We start from the raw sequence: 23795 nt of genomic DNA, 5'->3' as shown, positions 1-23795 counted from the left end.
GCCCTACCCCATCCGCGCGCTAGGAGAAAAGTGTGGCGGAAATGACGTATAGGTTCTCATTTTTTGCTGCTTTTTATTTTTTTTTTTGCGGCATGGCCACGCCTTTTGGGCCGCAATGGCGGCGCTGTTCTGATTTTTTGAACGCTCACACGCGTTGCTCTGGTAGGTTTCGTGCCGTGGCAAAGGCGCTGTGTGGGCGGGTTTGCGTTAGTCACTGTGTCTTGTTGCGCTGTGTTACCTGCACCGTGCTCTGCCGGATGTTGCGCGAGCGCGCGCGCTCCGCGCGCGATACCACGCGCAGCGCGGCGTGGTTTCCTTAGTTTCCTTCCTCCGTGCCTACCCATTTTGGCATATCGCACATTGTTGTCCAAGTTACTGGGAAAGACGTTAGGTGTGGTGGGTGCAGCTAAAACTGGGTGTAGTTCCCCCGAAAATTCGGTGGAACCCATCTCGCCATGACTGCCGACGGTTTTGCGTGAATCACTGAACCAATATTGAGACAGAACATATGACCGCCGTTGAAACGAGATGTATTTTAGGCGTTCCTTGTAGCCGGATTATTCGTTCGCGCTTGCCTAAGCGCACCCGACGCCATCTAGCGCCGTCACCGTGAAGCCTGCATGTAATATCTGAAATGCATATCGCGAAAGTGTGTGCGCATGCTGAGAAACACGTAATGCGGACACCGAACTCGGCCACGCTTGTTTCTGGACACGCTGCGCCATCTAACGGCGTCGCTGTGAAGTCAATGCGTGGGCTCCGAGATGATGAACGTTACATGCCGGTGCCTGCATATGCTGATAATTGTGCTCTCGCTTGCGCACACTCATTTGCATATATCCAGTGACTCAGGGGTGTGAGAGGTTCGGGAAACCTTGTGACGTGGGTTCGATTCGCTCAGCGTAAGATAACGAAGTGGAGATTGGCATTCGAAGTGAAAATAGGCTATTTCAGCAATGCTTCGTCGCAAAACGTGCTTCAAAGAGTTCGGCACAAGCGGTGTTGTTGGAAATCAGACACTGCCCCCGCTGTTGCAGTTAATTCTTCAATGCCGTGCGCCCGGAAGACAACCGCGCAGTGAGGGGTGCCCAGAACCCCCCGCCTTCTAATTTTCACGGTGGCGCGCAGTTCAAATTTTATTTTGTATGTCAAAGTAGACGGCATGACTTCCGATTTTCGTGCATGTGACGCGCTAAGCATAAGCCGAAAGCGGTTGGCCCCCGCGAGCCGGACTGCGCATAGCCACTGGACTTGTTGCGGCACCCCGCTGCGACGGCGGTATCTACGCATTGTAGCACATGGCCTTCGAGATTAGCGGCGGCCCAGTTGGTTTTGTGTAGCTGACCGCAGCAGCGAATAGCAGTCGCGAATGGGAATCAGCTAATAAAGTGAAGGTCTGGCTCCTTAAGAGAGCAAAGAGGCAGGCTTCTGCTGAAAAGAAAGCGTCTTAGGGAAAGGTGATATCGCGATACGCTTACGTGCTCTATGCACCGCACACAACAGAAAATGTTGGCTGAGGGGCAGTGCATGCTAACTGCGGGTTATGTTATTTCGCTAAGCCAGGTGAGTGCTTCAGGTGGCCTTTCTGCTAATTTCGTGATTACTTTTTCAGTTTATTTAGTTGAATTTTATTTTCATGTAATCTACGCTCATTTGTGTGTTTGACGATCACGCTACAAAATCAATATATATTCATTTCTGAAATATTTGATATGTATTTTTACGGAAGAATAAAATAAGAGAACGGAAGCCGAAGATGGCGAGACGCTGGCTGCTGCGTGTTGTTGGTGGTCAGCCATCTCAAGCACAATCACTCTGCTTGTATATAAGGGCGCGCCACAAAAACTGAGCAAAAAAATTAAAACTGAAAGGCGCGTCGGAAGCTAATTGAACCGAACGCATACTATTCGCAATAGCCTATAGTAAACGAGAATTTATTTTTTGCTCTCCCCATCACTCACTAATTCATTAAGTTTATTTACCCAACTTTTTAATTATTGGCTGATGACTCCATGTCAAAGCACCTCCAGAGACCACCAATCTAGCTGTTTCTTTTACGACACGTCTCCCGTTGTCCGTTTTTCAGGGTTCCAAAGAGAGCCCGCGAGATATGAAAAAAAGCCACGTGATGGAGCGTTCGCGCAGTGGTATTGTGCTGCTCTCAAGCGTGCATTCGGTTAAGAAGGTTGGCTGCATCGTTACTGGTGACGACGAAGCGGCAGGGCGTTCTTTATTTCATCGCCAGTGCTTGGCCAACAGCATGCATTTTCGCGATCATCCGACGAGAGCAGACCTTGTTCCCCGAACGCATGCTTGTAGCAGCACGTTTCCACTGCGCAAGCGCTCCGTCACGTGGTTCTTCGTTTATATTTTGCTGGCTTTCTTTGCAACCCGGAAGAAAAGAGTAGGTGAATGTGTTATACAGGAAATAACTCGTTTTGCCGCAAAGCAGGAACTGGCGTCCCATGCCCAACCCCCCACGGAGTCTTATGTCTCGTACATCCAGGACGTGCTGGCGCTTCGTCGTAAAGCCGATCGCGCCATGACATAAACTAAGAAGGTCGTGCTCAAGGAAATTGCTGACGACGCCTTTAAGCTGCCCATGTGCCAAAGGTGCTAAACAGTTGATGCTATCATCGAAGAGTACCGACAATTCGAGCAGGCCGAAAGCCGACGCGTCCTGCAACCATTCACCAGACTTCCCAATACTGCCGCAATGTCGACTTGTGAAGATTAGCCTGCACAGCAGTATGCATCGCCATCAGAGGACGTGGTGCGAATCGTTCGACGTGAAGTGGACGCGATGGAGCCCGCACCTTTCTGAAAACGGGTAGCTCTGATGCTACCCCTTTTCCTGATCATGCATTCATAGGGAAAAATAATTGCTTCATTTTACGCTCCTCACGGCATCCATATTTTTCAAAATTTATGGGTTCTTACCATGTGCATGTGCCCAATGTAAGAGTCAAATTTTTTATATCACAGCTGTGAGCCTCTTGTTGGTAGACATTTTAGGTGTCCGTGTCTTTTATCAAAAATGCGAACCGATACCATCAATGCTCATGACCAGGGTGAGTGGCTCGTACTCCCGTAAGGCAGAGGCTTCAAGCACTCACCACACGGAAGTGAACAGTGCATACATTCTTTGGAATGACTCATACAACGTGCAGAGCAGCATATGTTTCAATAAAGAAAATGCAAAAAACACTCGTCCGAAGGACAGAATTGACTATGAGGTGCCCCGGATTAGAATGCGAAGCAGGTAGCCTTCCCCGTATCATCTTCCCGGTAAAGATTTCGGTTGCGCAAGCTTCCGCGCAGAAACCAGCTTGCGACGTGGGAAGTCAAGTCTCTAGGCTTCAGCGCTGGATTAAGGGGGGTGAGGGCTAAGGGGGCTGTAGCCCAGGGCCTCACCTCAGACAGTAGGAGAAGGAGGCCCATTTATTCTAACCTGCTTAGTATATGGAACATAGGCAACGGAACTTTGAGTGACATGTATGAAGCGAGAAAACCAGTACGGGCAGACGGGGCCCCCAGCCTAATGTAACGTTCAGCCTGATCATTTGAGGAGAGCTTGTCGAGCTGCAAAAACAGGAATTGCACGCCACCCTGGTGGGGCCCTCTTTCTTACGAAGCGAGGTCCGTTTGCTTGGAAGAGTTTTTGATGTTTCCTGTCAGTCCGTCTGTCCAATGGTATCTGGAGAGGAGGGGCAAGGGGGAAACACCTAAAACATATAATGTAGGATTAGGACCTAAATCTCCCTTGCCCCTCGTCACCACCACGCCACCCTCCACCTCCCAAATAGTTCCGCCGCTGTCCTTCTCATAGAAAAGATGTGCTGCAGTACCCAACATTGCCTCCCCTTCGACTTTTCCTTACCGTGATGGTAATTAGGGCGGGGGAGGATGAGTCCGATAGCAGATGATGATGAGTCTGATGGCAGAGTCTAGGCAGGCAAGGAAAGAAGACGTCACACGAGCTTTTGTCCGCGTGCCGCGGGGCATGAAATGTTCACTGTTCGGGCAAGGGTTGTGGAAGAGGGAAGGGGGAAGTTGGAGAGCTGGACACAAAAGCCTGTCTGCAGGGCCCATTTCTGCCTAGTGGCTGCGCACCCTGACGCGCGCTCGACGGAAAAATTAGGTCAGACCGGCAGCCGAACTTTCCACAAAGAAGTGGAAAAAGATGACTCAGAGGCAAAGGAGGGCGCATAACTTCGCGCGTGCTAGGAGTCGACTTCTCCCATTCGTTCTCGCGCTCCGCGTCAACGGAGTGAAATAAAAATCGAGAACCTCCCAGAACCGACGATTGTTCCTAGCCAATAGGAAGACGAGACTGGAACGGGAGAAGGAGTGAGTTTGTAGGGAGAAGGAGGGAATCTGTACAAGGAACTCTATGCGTATGTGAACGCCTGCTTTGTTGCTTGTAACAGACAGATGCGACGCGCGTCTATAAAGGCAAGTTGATCGCAGGCTGTGATTAGGCCCCGAGCCGCTGGTTAAGCTTGCATAAGCCCGCCCGCTGAGGAACTCTTGGGGGATGCACCACTCTCGGCCAGCCACGGACCATCCAGGCAGCGTGCGCCAGTCATCGGGACGGCCACTGTTGGACACCTGCGGTCGCGTCGGACTGACGAAATACCCGGTGAACAATTAGCATCCATTCATGCGAAAATGCTCGCTCGGAGCATCAAGTGGGGCGTCTAAATGAAAGGCGAAGTTAGAACGAGAAGAGCGTGAAGAGAAGCTACCAAAGGTGACAAAGTACCTACGGAATGCAGATTCCGCGGAGCAGTATGATCGCTCTACCCAGAGTCCGTGTCAAACTCCCCATAGCATCGGCTGTGCTTCTGTGAAGAACTTGCCAACTCCATCACCACGGTTTCCTGGCAAGAAGCAAGGTTTCACTCATTTTGGTTGTCTGGATCCTGTGCATACGGCGCCAGCCTCGGTCGTACATATTTCTGAGCTCCCGACGCTAACGGAGCCCTGCCGTGTTGCTGATTCAGCAACGCCTATGCTACTCGGCCGCGCGCCTGCCAGAGCTCCGGGTGTCCGGTCCGCCAGGCCCGATTCCTACTACTGCTGATTGACAGGCGCCAAACCTCCCCGACGAGTCTCCTTCTACTGACGAGCGCCAGAACACAACACTACAAGAACCACCTCACTTGTTTCCTGTTAGTTTGGCTTCAAATAATCGTGTTCCCCCCAACAAAGTGTGCCTTCAGAGGACGAATGAGACGGCTTCTCGTTGCGGCAACAAAGAAGTACAGATACTCCCCCCTCCCCGCCCCCCCCCCCCAGCAAAGGGTACGTTGCTAGATTCTCCGAAGTGACCATGCTAAGTGGCCGGACGTTATTACTGAAAGCTTTCGGAGTGTATGCCTGGATAAAGGGCCATTGTATTTTCAAAATCAGGCAGAAAATTTTCCATCTTCCGAAAGGCAATACAAAACTCAGGACCGCTATATGCCACCTCATCTTTTCGTGCGAAAGGCTATAAATAAGAAGGCGTACGAGCGACACTGGTTAATGCACTTAGAGTTCAAATGCTCTGTTTACGGTTTCATGTGCAAACTATTTTCGATTTCAAGCAACCCCAGTGCTTTCGCCACGCAAGGCTTTTCTGACTGGAAAAGAGCAGAAGAAAAGTTTGCGCACATGAAAATAGTGTCGAGCACCCGAACTACGAGGCAACATGGCTCGCCCGCTCCAACTCGAGCACCACAATTGGCTCGGAACTGGTTAAGCATCTTGTCACTGAGACCGCTTAGTGGACAGAGGTGTTGAAGCGCATAGTCGTTGTAGTAAAGCTTCTAGCTGAGCGTAACCTAGCGTTTAGGGGTAGTGAGGAGAGTTTTGGTTCACCGAGAAATAGCAATAATATGGGAGTGCTTGAGGCCATTCCCAAGTTTGAACCCCTTCTAGAGGAGCACATCAAATGCTACGGGAACAAAGGAAAAGGTCACCCATCGTATCTGTCAAAAAACATTTGTGATGAATTTTTTGAACATATGGCAAGTGCTGTCAAGGAACGTATCGTTGACGAAGTGAAACGCGCAAAATACTTCTCTTTAATTGTTGATTCGACTACAGACCTTACTCACGTTGATCAGCTGTCAGTTGTTTTACGATAGTTCTTAAATGGGACAGTGTACGAACGCTTTATTGGATTTGTTCCAATTGCATACAGCTTTGTGTCTTTTCGATACCGTGATGTCCCTCTTGACGACCAATGGCATCTCAATTGATGATTGCTGGGTCCAAGCTTATGATAATGCGAGTAATATGTCAGGAAAATACAAAGGACTGCAAGCTCAAATCAAACACCTGAACGAATTGGCAGTCTACGTCCCATGTGCTGGTCATTCACTGAACTTAGTTGGCGCGTGTAGCGTTGACAGTTGCCTTGAGGCAGTCAAATTTTTCACTGTAATTCAGAGACTGTATTTGTTCTTTACTGCCTCACCTAAGCGATGGAGGTATCTTTTGGAGAGCATGGGCGGAACTGGCCAGCCGCTTGTTTTGAAAAGTCTCTCTGAGACCAGGCGGTCAACACACGCGGAATCATGTAAGACCATTCTGAAAAATTTCAATGCAGTCTTGTGTTGGCTTGAACCTATATCAAGCTGTATAGCTATATAGCTATATCAAGCTATATAACTACATAGCTTATATATATAGCTATGTCAAGCTATAGCTATATATATATAAGCTATATAGCATTGTACTAGGAAAGAAGCGCACTGTCTCCAAGAAAATGACAAAACTAGAGACTGCATTCATGTCGATTTTCTGGAGTGAAATCTTGGAGCGCATTGACAGAACGAGCGTAGCACTTCAGAAACCAGGCCTAGACATTTCAACCACTGTAGACTTGCTGAACTCTATAGAAGGCTTTGTTAATTATTTGCGACCTCTCTTTGATACCTTCGAAGAGAGAGCACGCACGCTAAGTACCAATCACTGTTATCAGGATGAGGGCAAACGCATCGTTTTGAGTAAGCACCCGGACGGAAAAAACGATAGTGCGCTACAAGGTAGACAAAACTTTATCGTAGAGACCTAGAATGCTGTACTTGACAGTGTAGGCTGTGCTGTGCGAGTGCGAAAGGCTGCCTACACTGAACTCTGCGAAAGGTTCGGATCCCTAAAATTGCTGACAGAAGTTGGGAGCGAGGCCTCTCTGGCAAAGCAGGCCGAGAAGTTGGTGAAAACATAAAAAAATGATTTTGAGCCAGAATTTTCCGCTGAAATCGTTCAGTTTGCAAACTTTCTGCAGAACTCTGTGTGCCAGGACACGAGTCTCCTGGGAATAATGAAGCTGATGCATGAAAGAAAGTTTACTGATGTGTTTACAAACCTTTTTATAGCTTTGTGATTGTAATTAAGCCTAACCATGGCAAACTGTGAGCCTGAACGATCTTTTTCCAAGTTGTCGCAGATAAAAAGTCGCTTTCGTTCGAGACTCCTTGACGACCAGGTGAACTCGCTTGCTATCATATCCACTGAAAGGGAACTCCTCCGGTATCTATCCTTCGAACAGACTATATCTCATTTCGTCAAAGCGAAGGTGCGAAAAATGCCGCTTTAAAAGAGGACTGTTCGCGCTATACATGAATAGTTCCAGTAAGTTCGCTGTGTCGCGTCCAAGCCTCCACGTTGCCATGAAACGCTGAGCAGTGTATTTCAAGATATGCAAATCTTCGTTGTTCGTCTCTTGTTTGTCCTTCTTGTGATATTTAGCGCGCTTATAAAAAACTGTATTTTTGTTCGGCAGAATTTTTGGGTAAGTCATCATATACTTGTGGCACTGTATCATATAATTCTGGCACACTGGAACACGGGTGGTAGGTCCATGGTTAGCTTCAGTGTCACCGGAACACAGGAACAGATATGCCATTGAAAAACATTCGTTCAAAGTATCACACAGCAGCCGTGGGCATGGTAACAGCAGTAGATAGCCCTTGTTAAATTTTTTAGCATATGGTCAAGGTTGTGTGCACACCTGCATGGTGAAGAAGTAGTGGCTTAGAGCGGTAAAAAGACTGCTGTTCCATGCTCACTTAATCCGGTGTCCAGGCGTTCATAGTTAAAACTGTTGGCGGCAGTTTCTGTTGTTGACGATGGAGCTGGTTGTTTTTCGAAGAATACCCAGTGGGCTCATTACTCGGGGCGTGTTGATCAAGTGCATTCAAGAGGCTGGTTGCTGACAGCGACGCAATCACATGCGCCAAGCCAACTGAGCATGCCGATAACCACGGCAGGACAATCGAAAGTAGGGCCTACATAGAGAAAAAGTGGTGGCTTAGAGCGGTACAAAGAACACTGTTTCCATGCCCACTGAATCCAATGTCCAGGATTTCATGGTTAAAACTGTTGACCGCAGTTGTTGTTGACGATGAGGCTAACCGCTTTTCGAAGAATACCCAGGGAGCATCAATACTCAGCGCGTGTTGATCGAGTGTACAGACGAGGCTCGTTGTTGGCAGCGACGCACTCACATTCTCCATGCTAGCTGAGGATGGCGATAAGCACGGCAGGGCAAACGCAAGCAGAGTCTACATGGTGAAGAAGTGGTGGCTCAGAGCGGTACAAAAGACACTGTTCTCATGCCCACCATTGATGACCACTAATTGATGATGTCGGTCTCAGAGTGTCATTTCTTTATACATTATAAGCAAACCGCAGTGCAACACGGAAACGCACTCTTCTTGTCATTATTTTATATCTGGAGTATGTGCAGCGTCTGTGTGCACTCCCGAGACAATAAGCCACATATATGGGGGGTTTCTTCAATATGCAGCCAAGAGAATTACACTAGTTTACTCTTCCCCTTTGAAGTGAAACCTATTTTCTTAGAAGATTTTAGCCGCGTAGAGACCGGTTGACGATCTCTGACACGCCTTAAAATTTCGGCTCATCTTTTCTGTGAGACGGGCCTTCCCACTCGTCTCTAGAACAAGTACGGAGTAAGGACTGCGTGAAATATCTTTGCGTTTAATGGCTTTGGTGGAAACGTTGTTTCGGTGGCACTGTGTGTCTATAGCACACATCCTGGTATTGGACATGTATGAAGCAACTCATTGTAGTCATCAGAAATCTCTCTTTCTTTGTATGTTCCACTACCCTGACCCCGAAAAAAACTAGAGATGAGCTTTGCCGGCCGACCTCTGCTTCTTTATGTTCACTAATGTCTCCTCTTGCTCGCTATCCTAATAGGAAAAGAAATCTTCGATTATATGTAAATAGGCTACCTCAGCCGAATATTAGAAACTATGACTGCAGAATTTCATCTGCATATTAACACGTGAAATTTTTTTAAGGTAATGAACGTTTTCATTGTTCGCTCGATAATGTTGATGTGAGACTTTCTTTCTGTAGCCCCAAGTAAACACACCAGGATACAATAAATGTGGGTGTATACTGAAATTTCCACAGAAACATGTTGACGCAATATGCCCAAACATTTGCCTATGACGAACCTGTGACATATGACGAACCTGTGACACAATTGAATTTACATGCCAAAACTTTACCTTCTACGCTCGGTAAGAATTACAAGGGTTGATTGTGCGTACTTTATTAGGTATTACTTTTATATTATTTGAGTGAGAAAGGGTTGTTTGTCTGAAAATTTTTGTAACATACTTGAGGCCTGAATGGATAATTGCGCGATAAGTGCTGACACACTTTTGTAGCAGGTATTCTGTAATGTGGGTTCATATTATGGAGGAAGAAGCTCTTGTTCCGGAGAAGACGCTTTAGCATAGTATATTAAGAAAATGCTTGCGCATGCAACCTTGCAGGCTCAAATCTCTAAAGGGAATAAAACTAAAAAGAATTCATCTGACCCAGTTAAATGTTTAATTACTTTTGGTGAAATGCACCTTATGGTCTCTTAAGTAAACTTCTTTCTCACTTTGGCTCTACGCTTATTCTAGTTAACACACCCAGACAATATGTCTTACATCTTTTTTCGCGTAATGGCCGTCTATTGTAATCATAGGCATTATATTGGCACTCGCCATTGTTTCATGGCTTATTAAAACAAACCTGCTATTCTTTCGCGATGATTTTAATCAACATGCCACGTTTCAATTTGTTCCAAAATTTAATGTAATTTATAACCTTTTTGAAAATAATGTACTTACCGTAGAGTCCCTTGCAGCGTTCCCAAAATTTGGTGACAATTTTACCTTCGTATAGAGAAGCGAACTCTGTGAAAGAGAATATATAGTTCACGTGGTGAGCTACAAGCAATATTGTGAGTTTTTATATACTGCAAGATTCTATTGTCGCTGTAGAAGCTCTAGAATATCCCATTTATGCCAGTTGACCGCATTTCCTATACCTGACGATTATCTTTTTACGTTCTATTCTTACAAAATTCTGTGTACTGTTTTTCCTCCATGTTTGACAGTACTAAATAATCCACATTTTTCTAACTTGCTCAGGCTAAATATTCTTACGAGCCACCTATCATGTGAAGGAAGAAGACGTTTGGTATAGCATCCAAACACTGGCGCATATTCACTAAGATGTTGCATAGCAGGCGAGTGTCAACGCGAGCTCTGTCCCGGCTTGACCTCTCTGTTGTTTAGCGTCCACTCGGTGCCACTTTGTAAATATTGTCACTTGGTATTGACGGTGGCAAAGGCAGCAAATCTGTAGTTAACAAAACTAGCGTCTTATTGGGAGAACTTGTGCCCTCAAAAGCAGGTTACACACCAAGAACAACGATAGCGGCGAACACATTCGGCGATCGTCAAGAATTTGATAAGCGGATCAAGCGCGTCGGCTTTTATATAGCAGTCATCGAATGTTCCAGAGTAATCGCTGGGACCCCTGTGTCTTCCACAAAGTTCTACACTATTTCCGTCGCGCATACATACAATCAAATTACACAAGCTTCGGAGATAGACGGCGGATGGAACCATTGATAACATTCCAGAAAAGTCCGATACATGCAGGCACGTCCTGCGCTGTGCGATAACATTTGTTAGGTGGTGACAACCGGTCACCCGGAAAAAAAAACAAGCACACTTGTCAATACTGTAGCTAAGCCTTTTTTACACCTCCCTGTAACATGTTTGGTGGAGGCGGGGCTATATTTGAAGGACACCACGGAACTTCGAAGTGGACATCTGGTGGGTGATACGATTATGTCGACTGAGACGCCCGCTGACTAAGCCTCGGCTACCACAACATCTGTTGTCCTGACTCAACACGGAGACCCTGGTACCTTCTCTGCTACTGACGCGATGGATGTCGAAGACTATTTACCCGAATACTAGCGGGCCAGCAAAAATGAGCGGTGGGACCCAACCACTATGCTGGATAACATTATCTACTACTTCCAGGGAACGGCCTATGTTTGTTTCCAAAGCCCCGAAGACGAACTGACATGTGGGGACACGTGGAAGTGAAAACTGCAGGAGCTCTTCGGGAAGCCAGTCGGGCACCAGTGGGCGCCAGAAGGAACTTTCGTGCCGGGCCCTAACACCTGCTCTACCATATGTCGTGTACATTCAGGGAGAGTTAGCTCTGTTTTGGGTGATTGATGACGAAATGTCTGAAGCTGAAAAGTGAGCTATATACTTAAAGGTATAACCAGTGACACCTTTAATTTACTACTATGTAAGGACTGCTCACCCGTAGAGTACATTATAAGAGTGACGACACCTCGAAGAAGCGAAGAACCGTCGTCTCATGAAATAATTTGAGCGGCTACGCAGCCCCGCGGTTACCTGAACGTGTGAGGACGTCCCGCCGCCTGGTACCGAAAGCTTGCTGCATCTTGTGCAGCGTGACATTGAGGCTGCGTCTATCTCTTCCGCATGCCCGTTCATATGAAGAGTACCGCCCGGCAGTATCGCTGATCAATACCGTCATACGCGAAGAGCTACCGAATGCTGGCATTCATCAAATCTACGCTGTAAGTCGCCCTGCCGTCAGAAATTTCGACATCGCCGCCCATAATCAGCCAATAACTTAGAGAGCAATCCAAACAAGTGACGCACACGTGACGGTAGACCAATATGCTTCAACTGCGATGGGATAGGTTACATTTCCCGCCATTGTCTATACCACCGGCCGTTGTCACCTTGTCCCGCGTAAATTTTCCGCCCAGAAGACAGTCGGTCCTCTTAACTTAGTGCTCGCAAAGGGCCACCGCAGCCTGATGTTCTTGCCCCGACTCCACACTACGCCCGTTTGCTATCCCCACAGAAACGGGGTTCTCTCGCTTCGCTGCCTCGTGGCTCACCGCCGCCATACCTTTGTCGTCCTTTTTCGGAAAACTAACCAGTGCAGCTTCCAGTGGTGATGCTTCGTTAGGCAACATACCCGGAAATCCTCTGTTGATCCTGGTTAAACCAAAAAACCTTTTGTATGTAGAAGCGGACGGGGTGCTGCTCTCGGCGGTGATAGACACTGGGAGGGAAGTATTTGCCATGAACTCTCGCCTTTCCCGTCCTGTCCGTAACGTTACAACGCCCGCCACGTCCCATGTTCGCATTGCCGACGGTGGACAACCTTGATTCGTTGGCATGTGCACTATGCCTGTTAACTTCGCTGGCCACCACACCTCAGTTCTATTCGCCGTTCTACACCAATGTCCCCATGACGTTGTCTTTGGCCAAGACTTCCTAAGCACCAAATCTGCCCTCATTTACTCTTCATGTTGCCTCGACAACGAGTCGCCACCGTATTTATGTGTCGTCGAGTTTGCTCGTCTACGACCAGCTTCCGTGGCGTATGTCACCTCGTCCTCAGAGCCCCCTGTTTCTGACGGTGACTATGTGGTTTCACCTACTTTAAACACTCATTTGATGCGGTGTGTTGCGCTCCCTCACTCTGTTGTGACTGTTGCGGAGAACAGGCCGTGTATACCTATCCTTACCTATAGACGCACACCACAATTTCTTCACCAAGGCGTCACACTGGACAGCATATCATCTTCACATGTACATGGCCCTCTGGCCCTGACCGTGGATGATCCACAGTGGCGATGTGGCCACCCGGGCACAAGTACTACGCTTGACGTCCCCCTTGAGGATATGATTGCCGCTGAAATCTCCTTTTCTGAGTCCGAAGATCTACATCACTTATAGGAATGTTACGGGTATGTTTTTGATTTTTTCTTCGCCGCATCTTCGCCAGACATCACTAGTACCCGATTCCATCGATGCTGCGAATGCTAAACCAATCAGTAGGCGCGCTTACCAAATATCTGCTTCAGAACCCCGTGTCATTACAACAAAAGTTGACAAAATGCTGACTGAGGACATCATTGAACCATCTGCCAATCCATGGGCGCCCCCTGTGGAGCTTCTCAGAAAAAAAGACACTTGCCGCTTCTGTATCGGCTATCCGTGCCTAGACAAGATTACAAAAAAGGACGCCTACCCTTTGCGGCGAATAGATGACGCACACAATTCTCTCCATGGCGCGATGTACTACTCTTCCGTAGATCTTCGCTCTAGCTATTGACAAATTGCCGTTGACGAGCACGATCGCGAAAAGACCAATTTCATTACACCAGATGGGCTGTACCAGTTTAAAGCCATGCCATTTGGGTTGTGTAATGCCCCAGCAACATTTGAAAGAATGATGGACTCCCTCTTTCGCGGATTCAAGTTTCCTACTTGCTTATGCTACTTTTACGACTTCATCGTTTTTTCACCTAGATTGCCCAGTCATGCCTAACAACCAACGGCTATGTTGCAGCTATTTGGTAACACCCGGTTTCAATTAAACTCCTCCAAATAGCGTTTCGGTCGCAAGGTAATCACCGTACTTGGTCATTTTTTGATGCGGCTGGTACCCTACCTGACCTCGCCTAAGTAGGTGCTTTATCAACTTTCGAACAACCCGTTCTTTGCAAAACTTCCGCTCGTTTTTTTGGCCTTGGCCCTTACTTTGGTGGCTTTGTGAACGTATTTGCAGATTTAGCATGACATCTCACATGCGTGCACAAGAACAACCTTCATTTTAACAGGGGTCCTGCCGAAGCGTCTGCCTTTTCACAGCTCATTGCACTACTCAATACGCCACCTGTGCTGGCTCACTTTGACGATCTGGCTCCCATGGAAGTCCGTGGGAGCCGGATCAGGATGGTTCAAAATGGATGGAGCCGGATCAAAAGGTTCAGGATGGTTATTTTGTTGTGTCAACTACGACATCTCCCGCTAAGACATGTACTGTACAATGAAATACGACTTTGTTATAAATAATGCACTACAAAGCTAATAAATAATCGTATCCTTACAGGTAGAATACCGGTTATATCATCCGTATATCAGATAGGATGGCTCTCACCTTTACATATTGCTATATACTTCTAACCTCTTTGCTGAAGCGCGTTTCCTAACTCATACACTAAAGAATATAATTTGGGAGCTCAGGAAATTGAAGTTCAAGCAGGCACGAATAATATTCGCTCATTTCACGCAGATGAGCCTAGTAATAATGAGGCCATTTACTTTGAGTTTCTACGAAACTGCACCTTTCGGATGCATCTGGCTGGGCATGTGGACCCTCACTCTTAGTGTGCTGCCCAATGTTCATTGGAATCAGTGTCCGTAGTGACCTATTGGTTTACTGCATGGCAACTTCCAAAATAATGATTTTCATTATAAGTCTGGAATAACCGCTACTAGCAGGGACGTCACCTCTGCACCTCTGCGAGAGTGAAATTAGTTCTTCCTTCAAAGCTTCTTCCTGTTCTTCAGGTCCTCGTGTACATATTCAGCCACTTCATATGCTATTCGCATGCCTTTTTAGTCATCATGGGAAGCAGTGAGGATGACAACCTATATCTTCAACTCGAGAAGGGGGCATTTTTTGGTATTAATTTGTGCGGCGATCGGTCACGTGGTTCTTTTATTTAAAAGCGTCCATCATGCATTGTTTCTTGCTGTTAATTGAAAATGTCTTGCTTCACACGTACTATGTATTTTTCTCAATGCCGCGGCGGTGATTTAAAAGGAACTGTCGACACCTCTTTCTTTCTAAACGTCCGATCACTTTAAAATAATTGTTCAGTGTTGGTTGATCGTCGTTAATCATGGCAATTGTGCATAGCCCTGAATCAAGTTACCCGAAGCCATATTTTCCTCAATATGGTCAAGTAAGGCTTTGGCATGTCCGTATCATGTGTATGTGGTCAGCAGAGAAAACTCCTTTCTTAAGGCAGCACACTTCCGCCTAAACAGTAAAACACGCTTTCACGAAAACTGATTCACCGCCTTGGAATGCATATTGCAGACTTTGCATTCAAAGCTAACACTATAGAGCATTGTATTGTTCTTAGTAGTGGAGCATATTATATTTAGTGGATCTCACAAGAAACTATCAAAAAAGGAAATACCTATTACATCTTATGGTATACTGGTCCTCCCGCTGAAAAATGAATATTCGTAAATATAGTTCAAAATAACCATTCGAAAAGACCATATGATTTGTTCATGTTACTAGGGTTTTATTCATTATGGAAGAGTCGCCTTGATCAACCGACACGAAGGACCACTTCACTCGACAGGTTGTGTCTTTCGATAAGAGGCTGTTTAAGTGGAAGCGCAATCGAGGCTTATTATCCAGTTTTGGAGTGGCTTTCCTTCTGGATGATTGTGTTTGTCTGCCAGGTTTCTTTAAGTGTCATTGGACTGTGTAGCGCAGTGTATGTGTTTCCTCTGTTCGTGTGGGATCAGAAGGTATCGCGAAAAATATGCGCTGTGCAATATTGACGCCACTTTCAGTGAATGAAGTTAATTATCAGGATCCATCTTACGGTGACCATCCGTCACATTGAACCAACAAACCCACACAATGTATTGACACCATAAAAGCGTGTTATGTATGAAGAGCGCATTGTAGTGTCGCTTTTCTTTCGAGTTTCCCTAAGGCTACTAACCGCCATCTAGTGCCGCCCCCCTGAAGCCTGCGCGTGGTTCCGAAATGCATGGTGGGCAGGTGTTTCCTAATGTTTTGATACACAGCAAGTGGTAACCACGCTTACTTCTCTTTCTGGACACCCTGCCACATTTCATGGCACTGTCAAGAAGTGCACTGCCGTGCCTGGCCTCCGAGGCGGGGACCATGGGATGCTTGAGCTGAGAATCGTTCCCCATCTTGCCGCACACGCTGTGAAACATACCCACTGAGCGACGTAGCGAGAGCTTCGTGAAGAGCGGCGCTTACCCAGTGTCTTTTTGGCGCAACCTGCTATAGTGTTGGGCTGCGCTCCTTCAAGATCCCTTGGGACAAGGGCAAGCCTGCGGTGTACTTCGTGTCCATGCCTTGGGGTGTCGCTGCCACGGAAGCGACGATAGCGCCGTCCACGCACATTTACGCCCGTATATTTTAAGCTTTTTTCGTAACGCTTCAAAGCGATGCCTACAGAAATGTGTTGCTCTTCTAATTTTTAAGCATTTCGGAAACAACTTGGCTTAGACGCTCAAAAGGTTTATAATATAGAAATACGTATTTACTCGATTCTAAGCACCCCATTTTTTATCACGATCGCGATGCCCAACGTCAGGAGGGGGGCTTTGATTCGAAAAACCTAGAATGACCCACCCCCTCCCTCTTTTCGCTGCGAAATCACGAAGAGATGGGTGCGAGAAATGACATTTCCTTTTGCAAACATTCAAAAGAAAAATCGGCGCAGACAGTGCACCCACCGCTCGTGTAGCATGCTCAGTCACTTTCGCTGTCACTCGAGTTCCTCGCACCGCTTGAACCGCTGCTCCCACTATCCCACAGCAGGTCTTCTTCCATTGCGTCAAAGTTGTTTGTGATCGAGCGCTTCTAAAATTATTTGACCACAACATCCACTTGGATTCTCTTCCACGTGTCCGAAATCCACTCTCCGATGGTTGATGGGGGCACTATCTACCGCTCTCCCGTCGGCGTCTTCTGCCGGTCAGGGTTACGCACCCACTCTTCGTACTCTTGTCGGAAATTGGCTTTGAAGGGCTTGCTGACTGAAACGTCGAGGGGTTGCAGCACTGGCGTAACGCCACTCGGAATCACAGCCACGTCACTATTGATGTCACGAAGCTTTGTCTTTACCTCCGGGGTCAGATGGCTGCGGAACGGGTACAACAGAAGCATCGACAGCGTGCCTGCAGGTCCGCCGAGCAATGATTCCGGAGTGAGCAAGCGCGTTTGGCGGCCTTGGATACGCGCTTTTACTAACAACTACGGGGGTGCTTAGATTAGCATGAAAACTTTTTTCCTAACATTTTGGCGAAAACAGAGGCGGGGGGGGGGGGTTTAGAAACGGGGGGTGCGTAGAATCGTGAAAATACGGTTCTAGAATGGGCGACGGTGTTATAGACAGCAGGCAGTTTGACCGCTTTTGACCAGAAGACGAGCTATCGCGACATAATTCTCAGTTGTGAAAATTAGATAATGGAGTTTTACGTGCCAAACTCACGATCCGATTATGACGCATGCCGTAGGGGAGGACTCCAGAAATATGGACCACTTGGGGTTCTTTAACGTGCACATAGACCTAAGCACACAGTTGTTTTTGCATTTCTCCCCTATTGCAATTAAGAATTAAATTATGGGGTTTTACGTGCCAAAACCACTTTCTGATTATGAGGCACGCCGTAGTGGAGGACTGCGGAATTTTGGACCACCTGGGGTTCTTTAACGTGCACAGTTACTACAAGTTCTGCTTTGCTCTCGGTGGTTTCCGTCGCCATCAACTCGAATATCGAGAAGGCATTCTTACAAATTGAGATACAGGAGGCCAACCGAGAAGCATTCCGGTTTCTCGGGTTTGATACCATTCCCGTCACCCAAACAGTAATACTGTCGAATGGCGCATGACCCGGGTACCATTTGGATCAACATCAAGCCCTTTCTTACTCATGGCAACTATTCATCACCACTTGGACACCGCTTGTGAGGACAAAGCGTTTGCTTCTATTTTAGTAGACTATTTACTGGTGGGTGCAGAGACATTCGAAGATAGTCTGAGCATCTATGAGAGATCGAAGGCTATTATGCAAGATGCAGGCATGAGTCTCAGAAAATGGAGGATCAATAACCAGCAACTACAGAACATTTTCGACAACCAGGAGGAGCAAGTGGAAGGTACATCAAGGGAATCAACTGCAGTTTTGGGAATGCAATGGCATACCGAAACTGATTACTTCAAATTTTCTTCCAAATCTATAGCCCAATACCTAGCCTCAGCTCAGCCGTACACAAAACGTACACTTCTCAAAGCTGCTTTTCGAATTTTCGACCCTCTTGGTATTCTCTTGCCTTTTACCGTCACTGCAAAGATTTGTTTCAACGCCTGTTTGTGTTAGGTCAGTCTTGGGATGACCAGTTATCAGAGGAGATCAAGACGACATGGACAGTATGGTGCGCAGACGTAATCCAGCTTGGCTTCATAAAGATTTCGCGCTGTGTGAGAGATGGGCTATATGGAGCGGTCAAGAAGGCAGAGCTACGTATATTCGTCGACGCCAGCATGAAGGCTTATGGAGCGTGTGCCTATTTGAGAAAAATTGATGACGGTGGAAATACAGCTACATCACTAATAGTAGCGAAGTATCGCGTAGCACCTACCAAGAATTTAAGACTGCCGAAGCTCGAGCTTATGGCTGCGGTAGTAGGAGCCAGATTATTTAAATACATCCGCCAATCGTGGCATTTAACGCATTTTTCCTGGGTCATGTGGACAGACTCAACGATCACACTGAGCTGGATCCGGGGTGACCGTATCAAGTGGGGTCAGTTTGTAAAGCCCAGTGCGACTGAAACCGCAGCAATTTCTGACCCACTGCTATGGCGTTACTGTCCAGGAGAAGACAACCCGTCAGATTTATTGACTAGGGGCGTATGTTTAAAGATTCTACGTATATGTAGCAGCTACTGGAGGGGACGTGAATGGTTACCCCAGCCAAGACCAACCTGGCCCACAGACTCAGACATGAGCACACTGGTCTACAGAGAGTCAGAGTGTGACACGCAACATGTACTTCTTCAAGCGCCGAGAATACTGGACACCCTGATTGGCTTAACGAAGTTTGGCAACCTACAGAAGCTCCTGCGCGTCACCGCCTGGGTATTTCGATTTGTGGATCGGTGTCGTCGTATTCAAACGTCGCTCGGTGGAACTATTTCGACAGACGAACTAAACAAGGCGCAAGTGTTTTGGATCTTTCGTGTCCAGCTCCAGGTATTCACGATTGACATTGAACACTTTCGGCTTAGCGACACTGTCCAGAAACACTCTGAACTGCGCTGTCTCCACCCTTACCTTGATCACAGTGGGCACCTTCGACTTGGTGGCCGACTTGATAGAAAGAAGGCGACGTATGACGAAAACCACCCGGTTATTCTACCGCAAAAGCATCCCTTCACGACCTTAGTTGTTGCTGAGGCTCACTGCAGAGTTTTAGATGGCGGCGTGGCAAGCACTATGATGCAGATTCGACAGCATTACTGGGTTATACGTGCTCGTCAAGAAGTTAAACGGGTCATCAATGCTTGCTTTCTCTGCAAAAAAATACAACGGCAAACCTGTAAGGGTGCAATTTGCACCAATGACCGAAGACAGCTTTCTCACTGCACGGCCGCTTGAAGTTAACTTTGCAGGCCTACAATATATAAAGCGACATGAGACTGATGGAGTTATATACAACGCTTATATTCTGTTCACATGTGGGACTACGACAGCTGTACACCTTAAATTGACGAGTGGAATCTCTGCAAGCTCCTTCTTACTAGCGTTCCGTAGGTTTGTGGCTCGTAGAGGAGTGCCCGCAATACTTTACTTCGACAATGCTCTCGCATTTAAGAGAACATCGCGAGACCTATGGGACATTTGGAACACCAAGAAGAGCTCTCCATTTGCATCTTTGCTCTCGACGCATCGCATAGACGGAAACTTGACCCGCCGTGGTTGCCCAATGGCTGTGGTGTTGGGCTGCTGAGCACGAGGTCGCGGGATCGAATCCTGGCCACGGCGGCCGCATTTCGATAGGGGCTAAATGCGAAAACACCCGTGTACTTAGATTTAGGTGCACGTTAAAGAACCCCAGGTGGTCGAAATTCCCGGAGTCCCCTACTACGGCGTGCCTCATAATCAGAAAGTGGTTTTGGCAGGTAAAACCCCATAATTTTTTTAGATGGCAACTTATTATGCCAGGTGGGCCTTGGTGGGGCGGCTGGTGGGAGAGACTTATCCGATCAGTCAAGTCATCTTTACGCAAAGTGATGGTAAACAGCAAGCTGAACAGCGTACAAATTGAGACTGTACTCCTGGGGGTAGAGGTGGTTATCAAGACCCCTAACCTATACGTATACGGACGCTAGAGAGCCCTCTCCGCAATGTCCTCCTCATTTTCTGGTCGGGAGCTCATTTCTTGCCTCTCCAAAGCGAACCAACAGTAAACGACGAAGCTTGAAGTGCAGAGTCTACGCGATGTTACCTCAGCAAGAACTTGCGTTACCGCCAGAAGCTCGTGGACCACCTGGGAATCCGATGGAAGAAAGAATACCTCCTCGAGCTGCGGGCACTTCACCTCTACCCATCGCATTGTAGTAGCAGTCTACAAGTAGATGATGTAGTACTTATCGAGGAACCTAACATCTCTAAATGTCACTGGAACGAGTCGTGGACGTCTTCCCTGGTCAAGGTGTGATAATCCGAACCTACCGAGTGAGAGCTCAAGATGGCAAGCTTATAAGAAGGCCAGTGCAAAAATTGTAGAAGCTTGAATTGGAAAGCGCTACTGGGGGCGGGATGTGTTGAACAAGACGAATAAAGGAAGCAGGGGAGCATTAAAAAAGAAGAAGAAGAAGTTACAACAATGTAGAACTCTTTGTCTGGTTTCTTCGCCTCTCATTAGTGTTATACATCTTCTTTATGTGGCCTTCAAGCGTCCAATTTAAGTGTGCTGCTTCAATTACATACCTTGTTACCTGGGCACTACAACGTAAAACTATTCCACTATGTTTTATTCCAATTTCCTGACATCAAGTTTGCGCAACCGCCGACGCAAGCATCGGGCGGTCACTAGCAGGGTTGTCTGAACAGACCAATCAAACGCTCTCCTTGTTCATGCCAGGTCACTTTTGTTTGCTTGAAAAACGAATAACATTTCCCTCACTGAGCGGCTCGTCGTATCTAATTCGCGGACAAGAGGCGAGAAGAACGCTCAAGTGGAGAGGGATTCGATGGGGCAGAGCCAGTGCACCGAAAATCGATAACTGGATAAAGAGGGTGGTGCCGGCATCTGCGAATGGTCCGCTTTCCCTTACTTAGCTTGCGGTGGCTGGTCGAATATCACGGCAGCATGCAACGGAAGCTTAAGAATGACGCTAAAACAGATCCTCAGCAAATTAGAGTTGACTGAATGAGGTCGTAAACGTGCCGAAAGTGCTCGAAAGCGTTACACGGACATGTAAGAATCTTTATTATACGCAAATAAAGCCATTATTGCCGGCAGGTGCGAGCAGCCAGCGTCTGAGGGATCGGCGGCAGCCATCTTTTATTCCTTTTGAAATGGTGCAGCCTGCGGCTATTCAGAAAAAAATTCAGTTTCGTTCGGCATATTAATGCATGGTTATCATATCTCACTAAATGTCCCTTCACAAGCCTTTAAGAATTAAAATTGTATTTTGCAGAAGATGCAGAGACAACGTTTTTCTGTTTCAACGCAATGTTCCTTGGCAGTGTCGAGAACGTTTTCTTTCCGGCTATTTCTAGGCTTAAATTATGGGCCGACCCCGGAGGCAGTGCGCCTAAAATCGTGGACCAACCCTGAAGCCAGTATAGAGAGAAATGGGCTAAATCTTGATCACGACATTCTTCAACGGAAAAAAAAACAGCCGTGGCTTACCTTGGTTAAGCCTGGTGATTGCGAAGCAATAATGTACACAGAAGAGTGTACACTATCCCTGTTCAGACAATTATCCCTGTTCAGAGGAGTGAGATGTATCATTGTCGACGAGGTCAGCATGTTATCTTCGGACCTGCTTCGACAAGTGGACCGGCGGCTTCGTGAAATAAGGCCGGACAGGATGTTGGAACCCTTTGGGGGCTTCGATATCATTCTATGTGGAGACATGAGGCAGCTGCCGCCCGTTAGAGCATCCGAGGTGTACAAGCGGCCAAAGTCGTGTGGAGCCGTGTATAACACAGATGTTCTACCGTGGCATCACCTGGAATACTTCCTCCTAACCCAAATTGTCCGCCAAAGCGACGCAGACTTCTCAACTCTCTTAACCAAGATTGGCGATGGCACGTTGTCGCCGAGCTGCATACTGGGCACGCAGCTTAGAAAGTCGTTCTTCTCGTTCTTCTTCCGTCTCCGTAGCTCGCTGACGCTTCCTCTTTGCATTCTGCCGAGCTGCCTTGTTCGTAGGCACCATCGTAACATCTGGCTGTATGACTGCCATGGCGAGAGGAGCGGAGCTGTTTTATACAGCTGGTGTGACGTCACTCTGACCGTAGCGCCCCTGGTGAGAGGAGCGGGAGTTAGGCCGCCGTTGGTGGCTACCGCCTCGCCTCGCGACAGCGTGAGTTGGGGTCCCGTTTTTACACAGCTGGTGTGACGTCACTCTAGGTCACGTGGTGTGACGTCACGCAGCGAGGTCACGCTAAAGATCAATGGTGCCTACCACCGCCTCGCCATGGAGCGGGCTGAAGTGCGACCTGAAGTAGTATTGCTTTGCAATAAAAGAATCCTTTAAATGGGCGCATCAGCACATTCTAACAAGCTGATGGAAAGCGTTTCACTTGAAATGACATAACTTTAGCAATATTCTGCAGCAAACCTAATTCAGTGCGTTTAGAAGAAACGCACTTTCCGCTCCTTCTTTAAGAGCTTCTTGAACAGCGGAGCGTGGCGGATTGGCGCGGTGCCCGCGACACTCCGTTCACTGAACGTCACAGTCGTGCGCAGTGTAAATTGGTCTTTAGGCGTTCATGTAAAAAGTACTGCAGCTAGTTTTGGCGCCTACGATACACTAGCTAAAGTAACTGATTGGTTGCCATCTAACTAGGCTTCCGGAAGCTGCTACTCTCGCGGTAGGCGGTGCAGTGTATTTATATTATTTTAGCTGTCTTTGCAGCCAACAACAGCACACCGACGTGGCACTTTCGGGTTTATTTTAATGAAATTCGAGCGAACCGTGTCTCCCACTAGTTACAGTGCTGCAAAAACGACACACGTGACGTTAGTGCTGGACGTGTACTTGTGTTAAAGTGTGTGTATTGGTGCACAAATTTTCCACACGAAGTTAAAGCTGCATTGCAACGCGCGGACGTGCACTACTACAGCGGTCAGCGAAACTGCAGCGATGCAACCATCTTTCGTTGTGGAGGAGGCGGCACAGCTCGAGCAGACAAGAGCCTCCGAATGCCATGCGTGTAAAGTTTAATTTGCATGCATGGTAATAATTGTATTTACACGCATTTAAGTGTAAAGTTAAAGTCTGGAAACTATGAGCGCCATTGTATTTTGTATTGTTTCAAATTAGCAAGTATCAAGGGCATCTTTAATGCTGCGGACACTTTTGTGGCCGTTGATTGATTTGTTGTTCATGGCATTTTCAAACGTAACGCCAATAGTCGTACGTGAATACGATGGCTTCATTTGCAGTTTAGACGGCGGGGTTTTCACGGAGCCCTAGAAAGGCTTCGCCATTTTTTAAAGAGGCAATGTATGTCGCCCGCTGCATGGAATTGAATGTTATTTGTCCCACGTGCTTATGGAGGCATTTTCTGGCGTCCAGTATGATTTGTTTGTCATGTTTAAAAA

At 47.3% G+C, this 23795-nt stretch overlaps 1 protein-coding gene across 1 annotated transcript in view; it reads right to left on the bottom strand.

Moving 5' to 3' along the window:
* Positions 1–23795, bottom strand: part of LOC139050367 (uncharacterized) — a 57690-nt gene that overhangs the window by 4861 nt on the left and 29034 nt on the right. The window contains exon 5 of the mRNA XM_070526610.1: positions 10152–10217. Coding sequence (XP_070382711.1) covers positions 10152–10217 — 66 coding nt within the window. The remainder of the gene's footprint in view (positions 1–10151; positions 10218–23795) is intronic.

The sequence above is a fragment of the Dermacentor albipictus genome, chromosome 10 (assembly GCF_038994185.2).
Source record: "Dermacentor albipictus isolate Rhodes 1998 colony chromosome 10, USDA_Dalb.pri_finalv2, whole genome shotgun sequence".
Classification (NCBI taxonomy): Eukaryota; Metazoa; Arthropoda; class Arachnida; order Ixodida; family Ixodidae; genus Dermacentor; species Dermacentor albipictus.
The sequence above is the reverse complement of the archived record's forward strand: the minus strand, read 5'-3'. Positions and strand labels throughout refer to the sequence as shown.